This window comes from Chanodichthys erythropterus, chromosome 14, assembly GCF_024489055.1.
Source record: "Chanodichthys erythropterus isolate Z2021 chromosome 14, ASM2448905v1, whole genome shotgun sequence".
NCBI lineage: Eukaryota > Metazoa > Chordata > Actinopteri > Cypriniformes > Xenocyprididae > Chanodichthys > Chanodichthys erythropterus.
The window spans coordinates 1,975,860-1,995,499 of record NC_090234.1 but is presented as its reverse complement, the minus strand read 5'-3'; the positions used below and the strand labels follow the sequence as shown (position 1 = coordinate 1,995,499).

Here is a 19,640-nt window from a genome sequence, read left to right as displayed (position 1 = left end):
GAATTATAAAACTGAGGATCAGTTTATTCACTCACACTGGAAGGGTTGTGATATACATGTGATCACATCATTCATCACATCATTCATGTAAAAGCAGCTTTCGGAGTTCAGTCACATGCATGAAATCTATCATCATCATCAGGTCATTAGTAGTTTCTTGACAGATTGGGATTTACTTAAAGTTGACTACAAGTCAAAGAGGGACAGTTTATAAAACACACCTGAAAAATCCAAACACAGACTTCAGGATTACTAGAAAAGCTGAACTCTGAGGGACGGTCATCCTCCAGGACCAGAGCCGATTATCCCGGAACTAGATAACTACAGTGAAACATATAAAGTAAAACTCATGTCTGCTTCTTTGTTCACTCATTATGATGACTTTTATGAAATTATTGAATGATCCAACCAGTCTAAAAAAGGCCACTGTTAAAATGTTGAAACTCTCAATTTACACGTACTGTAGGAAGAAAAGTAAAACGAGAACACTTAAAAAGTGAATATAAAATACATCTTTAGGCATTTGTTTCCTAATGTTCTTTTTCAAGAGATTTCAATAGATTAAACTTCACATAGAAGAAAACGGGAAGCTTTATTTTAAAAGAAATCCGCAGCCATGGCTCTTTTCGTGACGGCGGGCGATGATGTGGGCGACTTCAACACGCCAGACTTCGGCGTCCTCTTGGGGTCAAAGGCCACATGGGACTGACTGGCCGGACTGACCCGCGAATTACAGGAAATCTCTGAAGGGGAAACAGGATACTCTGGATTAGACTTGAGGATACTATGGAGTTACACTGACATTCAACCTTAGTATTTCTTCAAAAATCACAATGATTTTACAGATTTATTTGACAGAAGTGCCTCTCAGCCTGAGGATCCCTGACCTAGCAGCACAAACTCTAATGTGCTTCATTTAATTCATTAACTAGCAGCTCATTATCACTGTAGAACACATACATACCCATGGTTTTATTATTCTTGAGACCAAATGTGACCTTCTTTGTTTCAGGTTTTGAAGGCAGCAAAATCTGGAGGAAAAAAACAATAAAATAAAATAAATAAAGATTAGGAGACAACTTTTACAAGATCAAGACAAGATAAATGCAGGGGATCTACAGGATTTCATTTAAAATTTACTGCTTTTAAAGACCTGCATAGATCAAATCAATACTGTATTGAGAGGGATGTAAACCTATGTTTATGTAACATCATAAACCACAAAATGACAGTATATATAAAAAAATAAATAGTTTTGAAAAAGTTTTGACAAAAAAAAAAAAAAAAAAAAATGGAAACGTGAGGTTTATAATTGTGTAAGGGTATAGATAGTTAACTTTTTCAACAGTGAGTGAAAAATATGGGTCAATCTTCGCATTGATCTAAACAAAAAGAGGCAGACGCACTGAAACTGAATGAACTCTGACAGTAGATGGTGTTTATGATACAGCAGAAATATAGCGGTTACCCCGGTTCCATCTGTAAATTAAGCAGCTCTATGCTGAACACTATTTTATTAGGCATTATATGGATGTAATATGAAAAGATCATGCCATCTAACCTTCTTTTGAGGTTGCACGTATGATATAAACAGCATAAAGCAGGGCGGTTACCACCACAGACATTGAGGAAAACAACTCCCTGCCAAATATGTGGAAAAGGCCAAATTGACCCCCAGTACGGTATTTGAAATTATTGCACTGCTCTGATGCACTCCATTACACAGCACTCTGTATGCTGTTAGGATGACAAAAAGGTTTAAAAGTTACATTTTTTTAGCCTGGTCTGCCTCAGCAGTCTAACAGCGCTCGTCAATGTCAAAATTGACGTCAATGTCAAAAAGAGTATGAATTCCAGTGCGAAGCGTCAGTTTAACAGAGCAAAACAAGATGTAAATAGCAACATTTAACTGAATGTGGATACGTTTGCACTTCAGCACATTTATTTAAATAGCACTTTATAAAATAGATTGCTTTAAAGCAAGCAGCTTTACAGTATTAAATATAAAAAAAAAAAAAATGCAGTCATGGAATAGACTATGACTTTATGTTGTTAAATACTTTAGAAACTAAAAATAATGTGAACCTTAAAAACATACACCTAAAGAATCCTGCAGTCACTTTACTATTTTCCCTTTACTTAAGAGTAAAGTTAGGAAGCATGGTGTTAGTTTTCACTGCTACGCTGACGATACTCAGCTCTATATTTCCTCGCGCCCTGACGAAACCTACAAATTCACAAAACTAACAGAATGCATAGCTGACATTAAAAACTGGATGACAAGAAATTTCTTATTATTAAATTCAGAAAAAACTGATTTCCTAATCTTTGGACCAAAAACTTCCTCACGAAAAAACCTTGAATACTCTCTAACACTTGACGGGTGCTCCATTAAACCTTCGTCCTCAGTTAGGAACCTGGGTGTGCTCTTTGATACCAATCTTTCATTTGAAAGTCATGTTTCTAGTATCTGTAAAACCGCCTTCTTCCATCTAAAAAATATATCTAAATTACGACATATGCTCTCAATGACAAATGCGGAACAGTTGGTTCATGCATTCATGACCTCAAGACTAGATTATTGTAACGCTCTACTGGGTGGTTGTTCTGCTCGGCTTTTAAACAAACTACAGTTGGTTCAAAATGCGGCAGCTAGAGTTCTTACTAGAACCAGAAAGTATGACCATATTAGCCCAGTTCTGTCAACATTACATTGGCTCCCTATTAAACATCGTATAGATTTTAAAATCTTGCTACTTACTTATAAAGCTCTAAATGGTTTAGCTCCCCAGTACCTAAGTGAGCTCTTAATGCATTATAGTCCTTCACGTTTATTGCGATCTCAGAATTTAGGCCAGTTGATAATACCCAGAATATCAAAATCAACTGAAGGCGGCAGATCATTTTCCTATTTAGCACCTAAACTCTGGAACAATCTTCCTAGCATTGTTCGGGAAGCAGACACACTCTGTCAGTTTAAATCTAGACTAAAAACACATCTCTTTGCTCTTGCATACACATAACACATTATCAATACATTAACATTTTTCAAATCCGTTAAAGGATTGTTACGCTGCAATAATTAGGTCGGCCGGAACCGAGAACATTTCCTATAACACTAGATATACCTGTACATCAGAACAAGAATGGCATCTACGCTAATATCTGTCTCTCTGCTTATCCTGAGGTTTGCCGGGTGCTGGATCCAGGCCGTATCCAGGTCAGATGGAGAACCTGCGTCTGGACCTGACTACAACGTAGCCCAGGATCCCCGTATCCGCTTACATATATTTATATATAATCGATTTTTAATCTCTATAATAAAAATGTACAATTCAGATTTTGATCTCCATATACATTTACATATATATATCTTCCAAGGGGTTTTTTCCCTCCTAGGACTTTTTTCCCAGTGCTAGCACGCTGGGTTTTTCTCCTAGGGGGTTTTTTCCACCCCTGGAAGTCAGCCGACATTGGCTTAATGTAGCACCATCTTGTATATGTTACATATTACCACGCTTGCTTGTACAGTTTTAACCACTTCCCTTTTTTTCTGTGCTTCTAATATGTAAAGCTGCTTTGAAACAATTACCAATTGTAAAAGCGCTATATAAATAAATTTGACTTGACTTGACTTGACAAACAGTGATATAAATACGAATTATACGGTCTTGATTAAATAAAACAGAAGTTGGTGTCAGGTTTTAAGCATATGGTTGTGTGTTCTCTATGACAGTTTTTTTTTCTAAAATTAGATTCTCTTTCTAAAAAAACTAGAAATATCACAATATATCGTATCGTAACCCTGTCTCGTGATACGTGTCGTATCGGCAGATTGTTGGCAATACACAGCCCTACATTTGAAGTTTAATAATCGCATTAAGTCATTCCGCAATTTCTGGTTTAACGTCCCCAAATTCTAGATCTTGTTATTTTGATTTTCCTATAGCATTTAAGATATTTTTCTACATTTTATGGACCCGTGGGGAATGTTTGTTTGCCGACTCCATCTCTCTCAGTCGGAGGATATCTGTCAGCAGTGTGCATGTGAGCAGGAAGTGACGGTCTGTACCTTCTTACTGAGCTTGCGTGTGTTGCGGCCTGCAGCTTTACAGAAGATGGGTGCGGGAGCTTTCTTCTGACGGAGCACAAACTGCTTCTGCTTCATCTCATTTTCAGCGTTGACAGGAAGCGACGCTCCGTAAGCCTAAAGAGAGGGAAGGAAAGTGTTCAGTGACTCAGATGGTTTAACAGGGCAAACGTGTCTGAGCCCGACAGACTTACACTGATGACTTTCGGTCTCTTGACGCTCGTCTTCCCGGCGTGTCCATTCACCTTCACCTTCTTCGGTTTGATCTGGTCAGCGGATTCTTCTAATTTCTGCTTCCTCTTCTTCTTCGCTCTCATGTTCCCAGTCGTCAGTTCTGTAGGGCCATCTGGCTGCTCTTCAGTGTGAACGCTCTCAACCTCCTGATGAGCTTCTCCATTGGTGTTTGCTTCTGGAACATCTACAGCTGTGTCCTTCTGTTTCTTCTTCTTCTTCATCAGTGTTTTTCTCGAGGGTTTAGAGGAGCCCGTCTCCTGTGAATCCTGCTGTTCTTTGACTTCTGCGTTTTTTCCTGTGCTCCTCTTCTCTGACGGAGTGACCGCTGACGGCTCCTCCGCACTGGCTGGGATAGAGCATGTTAGCGCAGAAACTTCTGCTTGTCCGTCATGCTCCTTTTCTCCTTCACCGACGTCTTTCGCCTTTTTCAGCAGTTTTTTCTTTTTCTTCATGGGAGCAGAAGTAACGACCTCAGCTGATGTAGAGCCGATTCCCATCTCCGAGTCCTCAGCTACTGTCTTCTTCCTCCGTTTCTTCTTTAGCAGTTTAAGGCCAAGACCATTCTGTTGTTCATCAGGCTTGTTTTCAGACTCTGCTGTCTCCGAGTCCTGCGTCTCTCCTGTGACCTCTGAAGGGTTCGAGGGCTCAACAGGTGTTTGTGCATCCGTCTGCTGATCCGTCTCTCCCTCAACACTCTTCAAACTTCTGTTCTTTCTCTTTTTCTTCTTCCCTTTCTTGTTTTTTTGTTTTGTGTCCTCGGATGTGTCAGCGTCAGCTGTTGTCTCCGACTGACCTGTTGGAAACTGACACTTCAGAAACTAATAAATACTGCAGTAATATTAACTAACATGTACTTGCTATGGGTTTAGGATTAGTTGCTTGTAATTATAAAAAAAAAAATCCTGTTTTTACAATATTAAGAATATGTAACATGGACACTGATTCTCATGCACTTTACTATGAGTGTAATCCAAACTAAACCAACTCACAATGTTTTTTTATCTTGACAATTTTGTCAACACAATACTTCCTATATAAAAATATTACCATTATTCTATAATTAGCCACACTGCTCAGTTGATATCGACATTGGCTCATTTAAAAAATAAGTAAATAAAAATCCATTATAACATGACCACTAAACAAGAGACAAACCTTTGGATTTCTTCAGTGACTCCTGTTCTTTCTGGCCTTTGGTTTTTTTCCTTCTCTTTTTTTTCCGTCTGCTGTCGTCAAAGTCATCTTCATCAGTGGACACTTCCTCCACTTCATCCTGAGGGAACGCGCCTAAACAAAGACGCCACAGAAAACAATGATGACAGTGCCAGAAAGACTAATCATTTCACCAAAGGTTTTGTGATATTAAGAGAGTTTACCTTCGCTCAAGTCTCGGAAACTTCATCCCATGGGGAAAGAGATTAAAAGAAACATTTTAAAACAAAACTGACCACTTTTACTTATGTCCATTGCTTTTTTTAAAGTTAAACAACAAAATGATAGAAAAAAATCACTACTTACGTTTTGACAAACTTGTAAATCTTGGATCGGTTAAAGCTGGGTATATTTGAGTGACTGGCCTGCTCAAAAAGCCTGTCAGCTATTGCACCATAGTCAAACTGTACAAGAACAAACAATTATTTACATTAACAACCAGACAACCTCTGAAAGCAAGTGTTCATCTCTAAAGACAGCACAGACAAACACACACAGGTCACAAGTTACTGATCATCCATTCATTACTGAATAATAAGAGTGTTCAAAAACAACTCTGCTACCATGAGTGTACAAGACAATTACACCACATTTATGTGCCTCCTGTCCTTTAATTGGGTTTCACCACTTTCACCATGATATACAATTAAAGATATATTCCTTCCTCGAGAAAAGACTATGAAACACACCTGAAGAACTGGTCCACATGCATCATCTGCATCATCCTTACTATCAATGTCGTCTGGAAGTGAAGTGATATCTTCATCACAGTCCTTCTCAGATTCTGACACCATCAACAAAAACAAAACATTTCAATCAAATCGCATGACAATCAATTTGAATATATATTTTTTTACTTATTTTTCCCAGAATGCACCCCGAGGCCATCAAGACGACACTGTAACAACTGGTTTCATGCATGTCTAAGTTTAAAGGGTTAAAACTCAAACTAAATGATTCAATTTTAAGAAACTGAAAAATGAAGAGATCTGTCAAGCATTGGCCTTGTTCAGATCCTTCTTGTTTGACTGTCACTACTTGTTAATTGTAAATGAAGAACTGAAATGTAACAAAAACAAAGTATGGAGTGCCTCAAGTTTCTGTCATAGGTCCAGTCCTGTTCTCCTTCTATAGGCTTCCCTTAAACCTGCCATACAATGTACAATCTTTTGAATCTTTTCTTTGATGATTATTTGATGTCTTCAAGACAAGACGGACTGTGTGACAAGCAAAGTGTTTCAGGCCAGACATGTACGATGAATTGTATCATTTGATAAAACAGCGCAAAAATCTAATTTTAGATGTTTGCTAAGATCTTTCTATTATCTATTGAATCCCACAATAATATTTAAAACAGTTTTTGCTGCGGTATCAGAGTTGATCATGTTTAGTCAATCTACCCACCATGATCCTGTGCACCTTCAGTTTTCTTCTTCGAGCTGGATTCAGTCTTCAGCTCTTCGTTGTCCTGTTGGTCTTCAGATCCGTCACTAGCGTCCAGTTCTTCCCCGTCACCCTGACGAATCTCTCGGAGCAGATCCTCGATGGCGAAGGGAACCTGATCGACAATGGTGTTGAAGACACTGCTGCCGATGGCCTTCAGCAGGACCCGACTGAAGAGCAGACGTGAGAAACACAAATCATCATCAAGCTTCATATCACAGCGGTGTATAGATCAACTGATGAGGGACTGAAGGTCGTACTCTTTGGTCTTGGCCATGGCCTTGCAGAACGGCTCAATGAAGGTCAGGTTCTGCTCTGCAGTCAGCTGGAGGAGAACATGAGAGATCAGACACATTTATACTCAAACTTGAGAGTAATAAAATGTGTTTAAACTGTTTTTGTGTGGTGTGACAGATCACTGTAGTTAAAGCGATCATCTCTACCTCTTCACTACTACTTACAGCAGCAAATAAACATGAATGAACATCAGAAGGAATGATGAAGATACAGAACAACTTCCTGAAATGAATCGGCCCTGACCGGTGAAGACTTTGATTAAAGCGCTTCATATGGACTAGTTTTACCATCCCTTTATGAAAATTTTTGTTAAATGGATTTTATTTGTGGGTTTAAAACATCATAAGGGAGAATAAATGATGATAAATAAGGTACTTCTGACTGTTCAGATGAAGAGGGTTACATGCATCACAACTACAAATGGATATGAACACTAATTAGATGTGAAAATCACATGCAACACATTGAGAAGATGATTTCAGACTTGATAAATCCCCCAGTGTTACCTGTGCGGCGCCGACGCGGGCCAGTTCAGTGGTGTAGAGCTCCAGCACATGGAGAAAGAGTCCGGCCGGAGCGGCGCTGGAGCTCTGCAGGAGCTGAGCCGAGAAGATCTGCAGGAACTCACTCACCACACTGAACACACACACACACAGGAGTGAAAATATATTCCAGGTCAAGTTCTTCAGCTTTATGTCATTATGGGGTTGAGAAAGTAGACAGATGTAAACTCACAATATCAGAATAATAATAATCAAAAAGCATGTCTAATCAGTTTAAATCATAAAACTAACAACTTAATTCATTAACTTTTTACACATTCAGGGCTCGACTGACCGATGGCCCGGAGCCAGTGTGAACGACGCTCGGGACAGCAGACGGAGCGGTCACCTGTCCGATCGGGCCAGTGCTGTCGGGTGTGCGTTATATATCATCTATGATATCGTAATTATTGATTTAACGATCTGATATTAGAGCATGTCCCTCACTTTACAAAAACCAAACAAAAACACACTCATTGAGCGCACACATGACCTACGTGACGTAGTCTAATAGGTTAGACTGGTGCGTGTGCATATTTAGAGTGTACGCTTTCACTGCGTGATTTAGTCTATTAAAATGCCTTTAAAATGACCCAGAAATCAAGAAAAGGGGCAAAAATTACCCTGAATATCTTTTATATTTATAAATGTCATTTAAAGGGTTAGTTCAACCAAAAATGAAAATTATGTTATTAATGACTCACCCTCATGTCGTTCCAAAATGTATTTTCGATGCTTCAAAAACTTCTAACTAACCCACTGATGTCACATGGACTACTTTAATGATGATTTTATTACATTTCTGGACATGGACAGTCTACCATACATATATTTTCAATGGAGGGACAGAAAGCTCTCGGACTAAATCTAAAATATCTTAAACTGTGTTCAGAAGATGAACGGAGGTCTTACGGGTGTGGAACGACATGAGGGAGAGTCAATAATGACAACATTTTCATTTTTGGGTGAACTAACCCTTTAAAATAGTTAACCAATATTACGCATTGGTTAACTATATGGAAAAAAATCCTGGAATGTTTTCCTCAAAAACCTTCATTTCTTTTCGACTGAAGAAAGAAAGACATGAACATCTTAGATGACATGGAGGAGAGTAAATTATCAGAGAATTTTAGTGAACTAATCCTTTAATATATATCAAAAACAATGAAAATAATACCTAATAACTAAAATTTTAGGGTCCCATTTTCTTTTCTTTATTAATTTTTTTGTTGCTGGGCCAGGGAAAATGTTGTCAGATCAAGTAAATCTGAACCCAACCGGGCCAGCAGAAATCATCTGCAGCGCTGAGCCTTATGGGAATGTTGCATATGAAGTCTTTGAAGCGCCTCGGGTTTTACTGTTATAAGATTATATTGTTGCCACGGACACAATATTTATTAACACAGATAGGGTATGCTTATGTAATCTGATCAATGTTAATGTGAATAAACGCTTAAATTAAAATGTTTTTCATATACAGAGTTCAATCATGTCTCATCAGCAGGCTTGGGTTGAACGGCTCACTCCGTCTCACGCTGATGGTGAAGTTACTAAACACAAGTTATGCTAAAGTACATTACGCTTAAGCTGCTTTATGTAATCGAGAACAGACTTCCTTTTACTCCAGAAAACAAAAGCATACACAATGTTAAACACCCGCAGTGTTACCTGGACTCCCAGCTCCGCCTCTTCAGCATCTCAAACGCTTCTCGGAAAACGAAGCGGACGAGCTAACATGGAGGAAGAACACAGATGTTATGAGTTACATGAAATAAACAGAAAGAATGGCACAACACAGCAGAACTGCAGCACATTGAGCCTGACCTGGTAGAACTTGTCCATTCGGAGCCGGTCGATGCCGTTCCACTCCCTCTTCATGGTCTGAAGAAACGTCTTGAAGTACAGGAGCTCTGCGGTCGAACGAGAGGAGAATCCGTGAACACCACGAGCGTCACACAAACACTGATCTGATATATACTGTCCGAACACTGATTCAGCTCCCAGAGACATGAGCAGATCAAACACATCTGAATCAGTCTGTCAGAGAGGACTCTTTACTATCCGTTACTCTGACACCTCTGGAGGCGCTCTATCATCATGTGTCACGTCTACATCTGTTTTCACAGCTCTGTGTGAACTTTCTGCATTAATGAAGTCACAGTATTGTTAAGCAGACACATAAATAAACTTCAGACTTCACGAATGATCCAGACTCACGGCTGTCTGCGGTCTGGAAGCTGTGGAGGAGACCGGAGATCTTCGTCGACAGTTCCTCCTGAAATCCCAAAACATGAGGAGGTTATGATGAGCAGTGTGTGTGTGTGTGTGTGTGTGTGTGTGTGTGAGTGTGTGTGTGTGTGTGTGTGTCCATCATCCTCCTCCTCACCTGCAGCAGTGGCATGTCCTGCATCCACATACAGTAGAACAGCCCCTTCCAGATCCTCAGCAGCTCATCCTCTCCAAAACCACCTGAAACCAGATCAAACCCGCTCACTGAACCACACTACCTAGTGCACTACACATGCTGTTTACATCCCCTGAAAGAGCACATTATACAGTGACACACAACTCTGGTGAAGTTAATCAGTGTAATCATCATTAATTACCCTCCTCTCTGCCAGAGCGCGCACGGATGTACTTCCGGAGCTTCAGTAAGGCTTTGCTCCTCACGGGCTTCTCGTTGGACGCGAGCTTTATGGCAAAGATGATTTCTGGTTTCTGTGTCGACTCCATCTCTGCTGATCTTCACGTGCTGCTCGCTCTCACACGCGACGCGTCAACTCAACATGCGCTGCTCCTCGTGCCCGGCGGCGCGTGCTGATGACGCCACGGCGCAGGTCTCGTGAACGCCGCTGGATGGCAGCACGAGCACGAGCACAGAAACGAGTCTTTTCGGAACTTCGAATCAGTTTCCGCTCGAAATGATTCAGTGTGGAAGCGCTCGAATCTTCTGCTGGTCTGAACTGTGTGAACTTCACCAAAGCATGCATAAAACACCTTCACAGACCAATCACTAATGTTTTAATGAAAGTGCAGTCTATTAATTTGAAAATAACTAAACAGTGAATATATGCTGCGTCCCAATTCGCCTACTTATACTACGTCCTAAAAGTATGTACTGTTTTTGTAAAGAAAAAGTACATACTTTTGAGTGTGTAGTAGAAGAGTATGCAAGTTTTGGGACATACTACCTCGTCATAACTGCGTCTTTAACGGACGTTCTGTTGCTTAGTTACTCAACCTGTAACTGTTTAAACTACCTGTCAATCATCTTGTCACAGTTAAAATCCTCCACATTGAATTAAATTTATTTTCCTACCGTTTCGGAGAGAAATGTAGTGGCACGTTGATCTGCCAGTCATGGGTCTTTCATGCAGAGAACTCTCCTCATCTTTGCATAATGATGCATTTAAAAGTTAATGACCAAACACATCGTTATAAAAGTTCACAATGCTGTTGCAGATGAAATATAATGTGGATAACATTTAATAAATATATTTTTGTCAGGTTAGACACTGCTTATTAATCATTCAAGCCCCTTTATCTTAACCGTCGTACCTCGCACGTCCGTCATGTTTGTAGTTTTTAAACACTTTTTATTCGTATTTGTAGTTCTAATCGAATCCTCGTACACAGCGCATTGTGTTATGGGCAATATTAGCTGTTAGAAGTGTGCACGGATCTGCACTTCGAATTCTAACCGGGAAAAGTACACCATCCGGGTATCTTTGGAATACTCATTTCAACATACTACGATTTGGGACATACTAATTCTTTTTTCGAGTACTATTTAGGACGCATAGTATGCGAATTGGGACGCAGCAGTAGTGTCTGTGTAATAGGGGTTATTTTATTAATTTGCAGGGCTTGTTTTGTTTGTTTTATGGAAGGTTTGGCTAAACAGGCTAATAAGAGAATATTAACTACTACTCTTCCTTTTTATTATACAAATATGGCATTAAAAATGTGTAGAAATGTATAAAACGCATCTGAGATCAGTGATTGTCTTGACAGACTTTAGGGGGTGGCCAAGGCTAAGGGCGTCCATACATCGTGAAAGAATATCATCATATAAATTGTTTTGTAATAAATACGCTACCAAAATTCAGAGAAATTTCACAGTTCTCACAGCAAAAACTACAAGCCTAACTAATATACATTTGAAACATTAAAGGATTAGTTCACTTTTAAATAAACTTTTCCTGATAATTTACTCACCCTCATGTCATCCAAGATGTTCATGTCTTTCTTTCTTCAGTTGAAAAGAAATTAAAGTTTTTGATGAAAACATTCCAGGATTTTTCTCCTTATAGTAGACTTGAATGGGCACCAAACGATTGAAGGTCAAAATTAGTTTCACTGTAGCTTCAAATTGTTCAACACGATCCCAGATGAGAAATAAGGGTCTTATCTAGTGAAACCATCACTCATTTTCTGAAAAAAAATTGAAAATGATTTAAGTTTTAGCCATAAATGCTCATCTTGAACTAGCTCTATTCTTCTTCTTCTCCTCTATTTGAATTCCAGCAGTGTAGACACTGCTAAGCATAAGACTGCCCTCCACAGGTCAAAGATTGAACTAATATTTATATGCAATATGCTAGTTCAATAGTATATAACAACTAGTTCAATCTTTGACCTGTGGAGGGCGGTATTACGCTTAGCAGTGTCTACACTGCTGGACGTCTTGCACTTCAGAGAGGTCATTTTCAGGACTTTGATGTCTTAAGACATATCTGCGTTCCAGAATGGGTCAAGGACGACTGAATCATACTGCTGATTTAAACTGTCACAAGAACATGTCAACCCAGGTGAAAAAAAGTCATTAAAATGTATTTAGATACCACTTGTAGTACACTTTGGGTTCAAATGTGTTATAAGTGATATCTAAATACATTTTTTAAATACAGAGATAGTATAAGCACATTTTAGTTCAGATTTCATGGTGTCTCAAAATAGCACAGTTGAGTACACTTAGATGTTCTTAAGAAGTACTAAAGAAGAATTTTTAGTATTTTAAGTACAAAATTAGTGCACGAACACAGAGCACTTTAAGTACATTATAGAAGTGTACTTTTTTTCACCTTTGAAGGAATGAAAATCTGGATGTTATTGCAGATGATTTCATCAAGCGTACAACCGCAAGGAGAAACACATTCTTCCTGAAGAACTAAATCCAATCGTAAGTAAAAACGATGATAATAAAAAAAAATAATTATAGCCTATAGAAGCTGTCAATATGTTGATTGTGAATTCCCTGTGTTCGTTTCTGCAACTGAACATCGCTGGAAGGTTGGTGGAGCCAGATGAATCAATCGGTGGACTCTACATTACAATATATAATTAATTAACAACAAAAATATATATATTTTATTTTTGGTAGGCCTAACGAATTGGTCAGGTGCAGCTGTGGCAAGGATGAAAACACTGTACAACTGAAAAAAATAACAATAACCTACATGTAAAGAATTAATTAATGAGAATGTTAAAATGCTTACACTTTGCTCATGGAGAGCTGGGCAGAGTTTCCCAAAAGCATTGTAAGCTTAAGTTGATCGTAGCTCCATTGCCACCAATGTTAGGCTTACGATTCTTTTGGGAAACTTAACTTGTTTTGGGAAACACGTACGCTTTGTGTGAATATGGAGTTGTAATGTATTTGAGTATGTTTTTAGTACAATACAAATATCCCAGCCAGCAATGACACGTGGGGCCCAGATGGGTTAACTACGGGTTCCATGGGTACTGTGTGGGCATGGGCTTTGGCTGGGTGAAATCAGCGGGTCCCATGTAGGTTTTGTAGTACGAGTCCCACATAGGAAGCCCATATGAGCTGATTACATGGGCCCCATAAGGGACAGGCATGGGCCAAGTGGGCATGGGTTTGATCTGGGAACACATATATGGGTCTTGTATGACATATTTATGGGCCAAGTGGGCATGGGTTTGAACTGGGAATGCACATATGGGTCCTGCATAGAATTTTTATGGGCCAAGTGGGCATGGGTTTGAACTGGGAACACATATATGGGTCTTGCATGATATATTTATGGGCCAAGTTGGCATGGGTTTGAACTGGGAACACATATATGGGTCTTATATATATTTATACAACAGTTCTGTCTGGTTCTCAAATCTGATTGGCTGATAGCCATGCGATATTTCAGTGATAACAGCACTCCTCCTATGTTTTCACCGTTTGTATCACTCCACTTGAAGTGACCGTCATGGCGGCCGACCAAATCAACCGCAAGCTTTACAAATACTACTTGTTGTACCACAAACTGCAGTTTTAATAGTTTTTAGGTGAGAATGTAGTTGTTTAGACCTGAAATATGTGACTCATATTTAATAACGCCTATTTTACAACTTGTTTTGACGTTTTCGGAGATGTGAGCTCCAGGGCGTCAGCGGCCATTCAGTGCTTCTGTAACCGCCGAGAACAGCTTAGTCTCGGCCAGTGCTTCGTGGATTTGCCGCTGGCTCTTATAGTGGTTAAACACGAGACATTATTCAATTTGAGTACATAGAACAGGCAATCTTTGGTCTTTATTAATCTATTATTTGTTCCAGAGCAAGTCGAATTGTGCCATGTTAAATTTGATAATAAACAACGTTATGTTACATCATTATATATAGCATGTTGGCTTCAACTAGACGTCACATATCAGACGAAGACTCTTCTCTGCTCTTCAAATTTGAGTAAAGAAAACGCTTTACAATTTTTTTACAAACATCAGATCTTTATTTACCTTGGCATTGCATAGAGGAGATGTCCAAACTGCGTGAACACTTAATTCACGAGGTGAGGCGGATAAATGAGGTTTGATTGACAGTTTTAGGATCCAATGGAGTTAGGAGGTTTTGTCACAAGCTCTTTAAAATCCTTTTCATTTGTTAAATATTTGTAAAACCCACATACAGGCGTAAATGTTTTTTGTTTTGTTTTTGTTTTTTGTAAATAACTAGTGCTTTGTTTGACTGAACTGTACAATTGTGCTTATTTGTTGTTCAATAAATATTATTTTTATATAAATATGTCCATTAGTAAGTAATATGGATTGAGTGACAGTTACATTAATACGCCATTAGATGGCGGCAACACTTTACAGGAGGAATGAGTCAGTGAAGCACAAGAGACTTTTAAATTGAAAGGAACTTTTGCAAAGGAAGATGTTTTTAGCGCTGTGGTGTTATACAAAGATCGCTTTCCTCAAAGGACTTTCAAACTGACTTTTTTATTGGATATAATAGAAGAATATGGATATGGATATCTTCAAGGATATAATTGAAGAATGAATGTAATGCAATATTTCAGACAGGTAATAGCCTACTCTCTCTCTCTCTAATACTGTATAAAATTCAATGTGTTTCAATGAAGCGACTCGACGTTCCTTCGTTACTAGTTCTAAAGTGACGTTTTAGAGTTAGTAACGGAGGCTTGGTCCAACTGACATCTTGAGATATGAATCCGTGGCGGAAGGAAGTAGTGCTGCACAAAAGAGGGTTTTAAAGACACTCCGTTGTTGTTCTTATTTATTTACATACTCGTGCCGTCACTTGGGTAAAGTTGGTTTTATATTCGCACATTCAGACATCCGTATTCAATAGCCTTTACATTGGACATTCACAAGTAAATATGCCATTAAAACAATACTTGCCTATTTTGATCGCCTGTGAAAAATGTTGTAAGTTGACAATTGTTGGTTGTCAATATCATGTCGCTGCTTAAAATTCGCAAACATTCCCATACGGTAAAAAATATATATTTTATCTGGCCAAAATATATTTTAAATATATGGTAAATATATGTTGCAAACAGTGAAGTTCAATGAAATATATTTTTGAAACTGAAAATATATTTTGTTTCAACCTTCATATACTTAAAATATATTTAAACATGTATTTCAGGGGCAGGAAAAATATATTTATATATAAAAATATATTTCAGGGTGCAAGAAAATACATTTCCAATCTTACAGTCGACAATGCAAATGTGCGTGGAAGAAAGCCTTGCGAACAAAACTATCCATTATGTTTGAAGAATTTTAAACACTTACAGAAAAACATGAATTTACACATATTTTCCACATTGACACTTTGTTCACATATCTTCCCAAAAATACAGATCTGTGTAATCATGGCACCTCACAAATGTGTTTTAGTCTATTACTTATTAATTAATTAATTTATTTATTTAATTGTAATTTATTGTCAGTGTAATATAGCGTTTAGATCTACATCAAATACAATAGATTAATAAAATCGCTAGCTGTACGATGTTAACTGTGACGTAATTTGAATGGGAAACCACTAGCAGCGCTCACGGACTTTTGGAGTACTGCGCATGCGCGTCATTTTGAACTGTAACGGTCGTCAGTCAACCGGGAGTTCTCGGAGTAAAAGGTAAGAGCTAACGTTATAACTTTATTTTTAGTCGTCATTTTTCACATATGTAATGTTCATTGCTACTTTGAATGTATAATGTTTTATTTCAGAATTCCGTTTTAAAGTTAGTTGTTTTTAATTTGGACACTAGTGAAAACTAACGTTACACACAAAACATTTTTAATATATATTTTTTTTTTTATTTCAGCTGTAGAGTGTTTGGGAGACGGTGCTGCCTGCTGTTGTCGATCTATGATGCTCCTGTCATAGTGGCCTGTAACGTAATTTTTTTTTTTTTTTTTTTTTTTTTTTTTGGCTAAATTTAATGTTTTACTAAACTTGTTAAGTAGGCACACGTTATTAAAGTTCAGGCATATGCTGGTTTGGCATTAATGGCATTTCATACGCTCAATTTTTCTACTATTATTATTATCATTATTAATATAGCCTTACTATAATATAATTTTTATTCACTTTCTGCTGAATGAAGCTGTTTTCGATTATCCAGTTGAGCCAGTGATTCAGTAAGTTACTTGTAACAGAAGATGCTTATTTGTCACGACTTACAGGTTTACATGTGTCATTCATTACTGTAAAAAAATCTGCTTTTTATTTTCAGTAGCAGAAGCAGAGACGGTTTGTGCAACAGCAACAAGGTGAGAATGATGAGACACTTTAAGAAGTAGATTTTTTTTTTTTTTAATTAAGCACTGTTAAGCAAATTATATTATTTTATTTGTGTAATTTATGAATTGATATGTTCTCTGCACTTGTGTTAATATCTGTTTCTGTCTGGAACAGGTGCGGGTCAAAACCCATCTGTCAAGACGCTTGTCCACTTGCTGTCCGCCCCACCAGCCCAACGATTGTGCTGGAGAACCACAAGTCACAGGTACAGGATAATGTTCATAGTCAAGTCATCTTCATTTCTGTGGCACTTTATACAAAACAGCTTCACAGTAAAAAACATGAAATAGTCAACATGACCCTAGTTGAAGTGAAACACTAGGTGTGTGTTAGAAAAATACTAATATTTTAAAGTCTGTACATCCAAATGATTCCTCAAGCTTTAAAACACATCACAAATTACAACATGTTGACTTTGAGCCCATATTGGACAGTTGGCAAATCTGTAATGTAACAAATTTAACATAACAGTATTTTCCAAAAACACACCTAAAGTTTCACTTCAGAAGAAGTTGATTAATCAACTGAGGTCATGTGGATTACCATCATGTTCACTTTGGTTTTTGACCTTCTTGCGTGAACACACAGAGATGGATTATTTTTCTAAATATCTCTGTTTGTATTCCACAGAAAAAGAGAATGTCATAATCAACTGGAACAGCATGAGGGTAAGTATCCCAGTGCTTAACTGAGTGACTTTGTGATATTCCACTATCCCTTCATTTGTAAAAGTGAAAATGCAATGCAGAAGTGTAAAGAAAGGCTAATTCGACCTCTCCTCAATCATCAGTTTCTTTACTGTACTGTCTAAAAATATGCCCATTAAATATCTTTAAAATCCAGTATACCTGTAATTGTTTTAGTTCCAGTGTAAACAAAAATATCAGGAAATCCAAAACTAGTTAGAAGACAAAGTGCATGCCCTCTGTGCCTGTACTGATGTTCAGTTATTGTGTTTTGTCTTTTGTATGAGTACAGTGGTAGAGACAGAGAAGAAGTGCCTTTGATGAGGAAACCATGGCAGCCATATATACGGTAAGTTAATACTTAGTGAAAGGAAAATTTACTAGAAACATTAAGTTAAAAAAATAACTGATTTTTGTCTCACAGTAAAGAAGAGATTTCCAAATGTGTCCAAAGAGGCTTTGAGGATTTGACGTGGGGAAACTGAGACTTCTTGAAAGCAAAAAAGTTATATTTGTTTGAATATTGTAATTTTTTTGAACATTGTAAAGTATGTTCCTTGCTGATTTTTATTCAAATGTTCACGTGTTACAGACAACAAATAAAAGTTTTTCAAATGTGACATGTGAATGTATTTTCTTGGGTTGAAATATATGTAGGGCAAAATATATTTTTAAATGCTTTTGTAAAATATATTTTGAAAATATATTTTTAAAAAATATACAAAAAAGATGGCCAAAAAATACATTTTAGGAAAATATATTTATATAAATATATTTGAAAATATATTTTTTAAAAATATACAAAAAATGGCCAAAAAATATATTTTTAGAAAATATATTTATATGTGAAAATATATTTATAGCGAATATATTTTTTGGCCATTTTTTGTATATTTTGAAATATATTTAAAAATTAATTAATTTATTGCACATTTATTGGAAAGTTTGAATTTATCATAAGTACGAATGTGCGAATATAAAACCAACTTTACCGAAGTCGTGCCGTCGAACTGTTGTATAAACGCAATATCACACTCGTAGCCGTGCGATATGGCTGTATATCAGCAGTGATTACCTACGGACGAATCACAGCGTGCTGATATACAGCCATATCGCACGGCTACGAGTGTGATATTGCTCATATATCTATGGGTAAAAAAGAACATCGACAACACAAACGCCATGACTGTTTTGGATGTATTTTTTGGAGAGATGTTTTGTTTTCTTTTTTTCAGACATTTTTAAAAAATATATTTTTTTAATTTATTTACCGGTACGTTGTAAAATTTAAATTGTTAAAGATTATGTTTGTTGTTCAATGTATTATATAATGAGTGTATTTTGTATTGTTTTTTTTTTTCAGAGATTTTTTTAAAATATATTTTTTAGTTTACCGTATGTTGTGACATTGTTTTTTAAAGATAATTTTTGTTGTTCAATTTAATATATTTCTTCCAGTTCAAAGCATCAAGTGTCTTGTATTTATCTTGTACTTACATTCATTCTTCTTTTTTTAATTTTTCTTAGATTGTTCCCTTAAATGAATGGTTGGGCTTACCTTGCATGAATTGCCCAGTTAGGACCAACATAAGATCCTTACAGAGCCCACTTTAAGCCCATATGGGCATTCACGGTTGAATCCTGGTGCAAGCCCACTTTAAACCCCTTTAGGCAGGTGGGGCCCAAATGGGTCTGACACAAATTGCCCGGTTAAGACCCACACAAGACCCTTACAGATCCCACTTAAAACCCATCTGGGCATCCACGGCTGGCCCCCATATGTGGATCCCGGGTGCAAACCCACTTTAAACCCCTTTGGGCAGGTGGGGCCCAAATGGGTTTGGCATGAATTGCCCAGTTAGGACCCACATAAGACTCTTACAGATCCCATTTAAAGCCCATCTGTGTAGCCATGTTGCAAAGCCCACTTTGTACCCCTTTGGGCAGGTGGGGCCCAAATGGGTCTGACATGAATTGCCCAATTAAGACCCATGCAGTACCCTTACAGGTCCCACTTTTAGTACGTCTGGGCTTCCACGGCTTGCCCCAATGTGGATCCCG

The 19,640-nt window shown here is 37.7% G+C and overlaps 1 protein-coding gene and 1 long non-coding RNA gene across 2 annotated transcripts; one reads left to right on the top strand and one right to left on the bottom strand.

Moving 5' to 3' along the window:
- Positions 1 to 573: 573 nt before the first annotated feature.
- Positions 574 to 10,637, bottom strand: rrp1 (ribosomal RNA processing 1). The gene is made up of 16 exons (XM_067410742.1): positions 10,425 to 10,637; positions 10,205 to 10,287; positions 10,036 to 10,093; positions 9,643 to 9,728; positions 9,487 to 9,548; positions 7,783 to 7,912; positions 7,240 to 7,304; positions 6,941 to 7,149; positions 6,226 to 6,320; positions 5,843 to 5,940; positions 5,701 to 5,720; positions 5,480 to 5,611; positions 4,285 to 5,117; positions 4,073 to 4,207; positions 965 to 1,031; positions 574 to 743 (listed from the first exon to the last, which is right to left on the bottom strand). Exons 1-16 carry the CDS (start codon positions 10,549 to 10,551, stop codon positions 598 to 600), a joined length of 2,346 nt encoding a protein of 781 aa, XP_067266843.1. The 5' UTR covers positions 10,552 to 10,637; the 3' UTR covers positions 574 to 597.
- A 5,934-nt stretch (positions 10,638 to 16,571) lies between these two features.
- On the top strand, positions 16,572 to 17,933 carry LOC137036524 (uncharacterized). The gene is made up of 5 exons (XR_010897217.1): positions 16,572 to 16,730; positions 16,826 to 16,862; positions 17,008 to 17,098; positions 17,524 to 17,561; positions 17,872 to 17,933. It is a non-coding gene; the product is annotated as an uncharacterized lncRNA (long non-coding RNA).
- Positions 17,934 to 19,640: the final 1,707 nt, after the last annotated feature.

What these genes read in the sequence shown, in the direction of transcription:
- rrp1 (XM_067410742.1), bottom strand. Translation starts at nt 10,551, where the DNA reads ATGGAGTCGACACAGAAACCAGAAATCATCTTTGCCATAAAGCTCGCG. An exon ending in CCCGCGTCGGCGCCGCACAG is followed by an intron (nt 7,305 to 7,782) that starts GTAACACTGGGG and finishes GTTCTCCTCCAG; the next exon opens with CTGACTGCAGAGCAGAACCT. An exon ending in TGAAGGTGCACAGGATCATG is followed by an intron (nt 6,321 to 6,940) that starts GTGGGTAGATTG and finishes TGATGGTGTCAG; the next exon opens with AATCTGAGAAGGACTGTGAT.